A 6,159-nucleotide genomic window follows, 5' to 3' on the forward strand; every position below is an offset into this window, starting at 1 on the left:
CAGGAGCTGTCCGAGAGCGGAGCCCCGCCCCCGGAGCCCCTGTCCGTCCCTCCCTCCCTCCTTCCCTTGGCCCGCCCTCCTGCGCACCCCTCCCCCCGAGGACCCCCGCCCCCCGCCCGCCGCAGCCGCCGCCGCCACCGCCGCTTGCTCCTGCTGCAGAACAATAAAGCAAGCCTCCCAGGGACCCCCGCCGAGGACCCCCGCCCGGCGACCGAGTCCCCGCGGCCCGCCCCTCGCCGCCCGTACCGGCTAAGCGCGCCCGGTCGCTGGCCGAGGTGCTGGCTGGGCCGGCGCTGGCCGCGGTGCTGAAGCTGCTGGCGCTCTCGCCGCCGCCGCGTTCTCCGGGCCCGGCGCCGCCACCCCCGGGGCCATGGGGGGTCGCTGACTGAGGCTCCGCCGCGGCGGCGGGGGGGAGGGGAAGGGGGCCGCGGAGCCGGGCCAGCCCTGCACCCACTCGCAGCCTCCGGGCCCGGGACGGAGCCGCTCCTCCCCTCCCCACCCCCCGAGCCTCCTCCCCCGCCTGTCCAGGGGCGGCACTGCGGGCTGGGAAGCCGGGACCAGAGGAGAGAAGGAAGGAAGGAAGAGAAAAGAAGAGAAGAGAAGAGAAGGAAGAGACGAGAAGAGAAGAGGAGAGGAGAGGAGAGGAGAGGAGAGGAAAAGGAAGGAGAAGGAAGGAGAAGAGGAGGGATCCTGAGAAGCAGAGGAGGAAACGCAGGGCAGGCAGGCAGGCAGGAGGAGAGAAGACGGCGCTCGAGCGGCAGCATCCGAAGGCCAGAGTGGGGACCCGTGCTGCCTCCACCGCTCCTCGGATGGTGACCGGGCCCCGCCGCGGCCGCAGCCCCCCCGCGCCCCGGCTCCGCAGGCCTGCAGCGCCGGAGCCCCGCAGGAATCATGCCCAGGTCCTTCCTGGTCAAGAAGGTCAAACTTGACACGTTCTCCTCGGCAGACCTCGAGAGCTCCTACGGGCGCGCCCGCAGCGACCTCGGCGTGCGACTGCACGAGACAGGTGCGAGCTGGGCTGAGGCTGGGGTGGTGGCAAGGGGCCCAGGACAATGCTGGAAGGGGTGGAGAGCTAGAGTGTCGGGATGGAGGGGGCAAGGGCCCCAGGAAATAGACTGGAGGGAACCAGACCAGCAGGAGTCAGTGACTGGAGCCGACTGTGGAGGGAGATGGAGATGGGGGGTGGAGAGAGGAGACTGCAGAGGCAGGCCAGAACAGGGCCAAGGCTGGGCAGGGAGAGTATCAATGCAGGAGAGAGGGTGGGAGCAGGGGTCAGGAACAGGAGGTGCCTGAAGGTCCACACTGACCCACACATGATGGGACAGACACAGCCACATGGACAACTGCTGACATGACAGGACCTAGCCATGCATACAGACCCACACCTAGAAACCCGGGCCTGCCTCAGTACCCTCATTTTTTCTTTGGCTACACCCCCCCGGGACCCCCTGCTAGGGCCAGCAGAGGAGTACTGTGAGCTCCAGGGAGTAGGCAGGGGTCCAGTGGGGTCCGCCCTCCTGTCAGGGCAAAGGTACCAGCAGAGGCAGCAGCAGTGTCTTCCCTGAAGCCAGGGTCAGGGAGAAGCATGTGGGCAGGTGGGCTGTGGGCAGGGGAGGTCCAAAGTGCTGGAGGCTGGGGAGGCTCTTTGTCCAAGGGTGTCCAAGTTCAAGGACAACTGTTAGCATGCAGGCAAAGGGGCTGGGAGTGCCAGTGTGGGTTGGCAGAACAGGTATGACCTGCAGGAGCCTGTGTGTGTGCCTATGTGTGCCCATGTGACTGCGTGTGGCCATGTGACTGTGTGCACTGTGTGTGACCCTGTGTGAGTGTGTGCCTGCCTGTGTGCCACTACATGGGACCATGTGACTCTGAGGCCACTGTGCACCCATGTGACTGGCCACCCTAGCTGAGAGTTTGTCCAGGGTGGCTGCATGTGTGACCCTACATGAGTAGGTGGTGTGTGCCAGGATCAGCGTGCGGCCCACTCTGTGAGGGGATTCCACGGTTGAGGGCGGCTGGGAGACTGGGTGTAACCCTGAAGAAACCAGAGCCTGCATGGTGTGGAGTGTGCACTTGTGACTTTGAGGTTGTGAGATCCATCTTTCGTCTTGAGAACAACTGCGTTATCAGCATGAATGATGCTGCCTGCCTGCAGTTTGTCCCTATGAAGGTGTCCCCAGGTGGATGCCCTGGTACTCTCTCCAACGCAGCGTCTCCCTGGTAGCCTATCCTGGGGCTTGGGAAGGCTGCCACAAAGGGTTAGGGCCTGGAGGAAGAGGGCAAATGTGGAACAAGGTAGGATGCAAGGGTGCAGGATGACTGAAGGGAGAGGGGGAAAAGCAGAGTGGATGGAGGGAGATAGGGCTGGAGTGGGAAGGGGGTCAAGTCCAGTGAGGAGTGGGAGACCTGAAAGATGAGAGAGAGGTGCTAGTGAGGGCTAGAGGAGCTGCTGGAGTTAGACGTCTCCAGGGCTTGTTGGGGGACCTAGAGGACCAGAGAGGGGCAGCATCAGGCTGGGCGCGGGTTCTGAGGGCCCGGGGGAAGAGCCAGTGGGAACCCTGAGAGGCAAGAATGGCAGGGTCCCTGGGCGGCCGGTCCTGGCTTTGTGCGCTGCGGGTCTGCAGTGTGTTGCATAATCAGGGAAAACTGCTGAAGTGGGGAGAACCCGAGGGTGGGGGAGGGGGAAGTAAGGGGAGGGGGAGAGGGAGGAGGGAGGAGGGCGAGGGAAGCGTCGCCCTTCCCCCCTGACCTTGAGGCTCCGTGGAATGGGGGGCAGCCGCGCCCTAAGATGTGCCTCTTTTCCCCCCTGCGAGGGTGGGGCGGGCGGGCGGCGGGGCGGAGCCTGGCCGGGCCCTGTCTCATCTCTCCTCTGTTCTCTTCCCCTCCCTGCCTTCTCCATCCTCCCTGCCCCGCGGTCCCTCGGCCCTTCTCCTTTGTCCTTTCCCCCTTCTCTCCTTCCCGGACCCCGGTGTCTCCTGCTGTCCGCTCGTGTGTGTCTCACCCGCTGCCCGGTTCCCCTCCCGCTGTCTGCCCGTCTGTCCGCCTTGGCCCTCAGGATACCTCAACGACTACACGGGGCCCGCTTCCGTCTACGATGGCGACGCCGAGGCGGCCTTGCTCAAAGGGCCGTCCCCGGAGCCCATGTACGCTGCAGCCGTGCGGGGAGAGCTGGGCCCGGCGGCCGCGGGCTCGGCGCCGCCGCCCACCCCGCGCCCGGAGCTGGCCACGGCCGCGGGCGGCTACATCAACGGCGACGCGGCTGTCAGCGAGGGCTACGCGGCTGACGCCTTCTTCATCACCGACGGGCGCTCGCGCCGTAAGGCCACCAACGCCAACGCCGCCGCCGCCCCCTCCACGGCCTCTGCAGCGGCCCCCGACAGCGACGGCGGAGGCGGGGCCGGGGCGGGCGCGCGCGGTGCAGGGTCGGGAGCCAGGGGCCGGGGCGGCGCGCGCTCGGGGGCGGGCACCGAGGCGCGCGCGGGGACCGGGCCCGGCGGCGCAGGGGGCCGGCACGCGTGCGGCGAGTGCGGCAAAACGTACGCCACATCGTCGAACCTGAGCCGCCATAAGCAGACTCACCGCAGCCTGGACAGTCAGCTGGCGAGGCGCTGCCCGACGTGCGGCAAGGTGTACGTGTCCATGCCGGCCATGGCCATGCACCTGCTCACGCACGACCTGCGCCACAAGTGCGGCGTGTGCGGCAAGGCCTTCTCGAGGCCCTGGCTCCTGCAGGGCCACATGCGCTCCCACACCGGCGAGAAGCCCTTCGGCTGCGCGCACTGCGGCAAGGCCTTCGCCGACCGATCCAACCTGCGCGCACACATGCAGACGCACTCGGCCTTCAAGCACTTCCAGTGCAAGCGCTGCAAGAAGAGCTTCGCGCTCAAGTCCTATCTCAACAAGCACTACGAGTCGGCCTGCTTCAAGGGCGGCGCCGGAGGCGGCGGCCCCGCGGCCCCGGCGCCCGCCGCGCCGCCGCAGCTCAGCCCTGTGCAGGCCTAGGGCGGCGGTGCCTCCGCCAGCCGGGTCGGCTCTCAGCAATATGGGCCACCAGGGAAGTCTCCGCCGGCGCCCGGGCGGAGGGGCGGGAGGGCGGGCCCCTCCTCACAGCAATAGGGGGAGGGGGCCCGGCTCCGCCCCGCCTGCCAGGGGCCTTGCCGGCCCCTTCAAGCAATAGGGTCCCGAGGGGAGACCCATCCCGAGCCCCCTTCCTTCCCCTCCAGGGTGCCCCAGGCTTTTTCCCAGCAATAGGGTCCAGGAGACCCGGAACCGAACCTCATCTCCGAGTAAGGTCTCTGAAGACGGGGGTGGGGTGAGGTAGGGAGCGCCCCCCTCCTCCCCCCTCTGTGCCCCTGGATCGCGTCTCAGAGACTCAGGTCTTCCCCACCCCTTCCCAAGCCTTCCAGGGCCAGGCCCGTGGCCTAGACGTCCAGGGAGCCAGCCCCTCCCCGGCAGCAGACTGGAGGAGGAGCAGGAGGGAGGAGGCCTGCAGAAGCGTCCCTACTCCTCAGTCTTCGCTGAAGCCCGGGAGTGTTAGACGCGTTGGGGATCGGGGAGGGGGCGGATGGCGGCACCCCTCTCCCTTGGGTTCCTTCTGGGGCCTCAGTCCGAGCCGCTCTCCTACCCTCGCCTCGCATCCTCTGCCAAATCCGAATTCTTCCGGCCCAGCTTCCCAGGCTCTGTCCTCCATAACGAATAATAATGACGCATATCGAATCGCATGGACTTATCCGACCTCCTCAGACCCCGCTCCTGCCCTGCCCCGGGGCCCCCTCCCTCGTACCCGGGCATTCGGTGTTGGAGGACGGATTCCTGGGGCCCGGCAGGCAGGCCTGGGCACGGCCCTCTATACAGCTCTCCGTATTCGCTTTGCGGGTAAAGCCCCTTGGGGGGATTGCGGATGCGTCGGGTTTCTTTCTTTTTGTATTTGTACGTTTTATTTATGAACGATTGCACTCGGGTCAGGGAAGGGCCGCTCAGGCCCCCATCCTCCCCGCCGACGCCCGGGGCTTGGGAATCCAGGATCACTTTCCCCGCCCCTGAACCCCGCCCCCGCCTGGGCCCCGCCTCCTGGGAGCCTCAGGCCCCGCCTCTCAGACGCCGGCCCCTCCCTCGAGCCCCGGCCCCGCCCCCACTCTGTTGCCAACTTTCGCCCGTCTATGCCAAAGCCTCGGCGGCGACCCCGCCCCAAGGGCCCGCCCCATTGGCCGCCGCCTTTGTGACGTCACTGCATGCAGCCCCAACCCTCCTTCCGTCCCTTCCCGGGGCTGCCCGCTCCCTCTCCCTCTTAGTTAGTCCGATGCCGACTATAGAGCAATAATGCGCACTGCATGCGAAGCTGCCGCCGCCTCTAGAGTTACTGAGAATCAGGTATCCCCTTGCCCTGTCTTCCTCATAGGCCCCTAGATCAGGGACGCTGTGCGTGGCCGGACGCGCAGACTTTCTTCCCCCTTCTCCTCCCTACCCCACCACGGCAGAGCCCGGCGGGTGTAATGGTTCCAGGGGCAGGGGCGAGGTGGTTGCCCCCAAGACCCCTCCTTCAGTCGTCCATCACCCACCGACCGTTCATTGGGCACCTACTACGTGCCAGGCCTGCTGCTGAGTATGCCAGGGACACAGTGACCTGTGGGGGAGGGGGTGGTGCATGTTCGTGAGGGGCCTGGCCGGCTTTGCTGGGCCAGGGACCACGGACAAAGATGCAGAGAGAGGCCGGGTCCCTAGGCCCAACCGTGTACCCCTCACTCCTCCTCACCCCCGCCGGGGTCCAATGCTGGGTGTAGCCAGGCTCTACCTTTGACTGGGCTTGGCCTTCTCAGCTCAGGAGTCACAGACCCAGGGCACCAAGGCCCAGTGCCACCCATACCGACTCCCAGTCCTTCCATCCCCTGGCTACCGCAGCTCTGCAGTGTTAGGCCAGAGTCCCAGGCCAGACACAAAGGTGCACTCTGGAGTGTATGACCTGGCCAGCCCCATCCCCATGGGCACGAAGCCCACTGGTGCCCAGCTGCACCCACAGGGTGGACTGAGGGCCCAGCACAGCAGGGCCCCCATGCAAAACCCCCTACACCTCAGCTCGGGGCCCACACAGCTTCCAAGCTGGGGCCAGCCTGCCCAGCCAGGCACACCCGCATGCACACGCACACACAGGCGCCCCCCTATCCC

General features: G+C 66.8%; 1 protein-coding gene across 1 annotated transcript; it reads left to right on the plus strand.

Moving 5' to 3' along the window:
* The first annotated feature begins 438 nt into the window (after positions 1 to 438).
* SCRT1 (scratch family transcriptional repressor 1) lies at positions 439 to 3,999 on the plus strand. Its single transcript, XM_087447259.1, has 2 exons — positions 439 to 1,006; positions 3,053 to 3,999. The coding sequence occupies exons 1-2, from the start codon at positions 892 to 894 to the stop codon at positions 3,997 to 3,999; spliced, it is 1,062 nt and encodes a 353-aa protein (XP_087303385.1). The 5' UTR covers positions 439 to 891.
* Positions 4,000 to 6,159: the final 2,160 nt, after the last annotated feature.

This window comes from Ceratotherium simum, chromosome 23 (genome assembly GCF_057802395.1).
Source record: "Ceratotherium simum simum isolate JZ-2026a chromosome 23, ASM5780239v1, whole genome shotgun sequence".
NCBI lineage: Eukaryota > Metazoa > Chordata > Mammalia > Perissodactyla > Rhinocerotidae > Ceratotherium > Ceratotherium simum.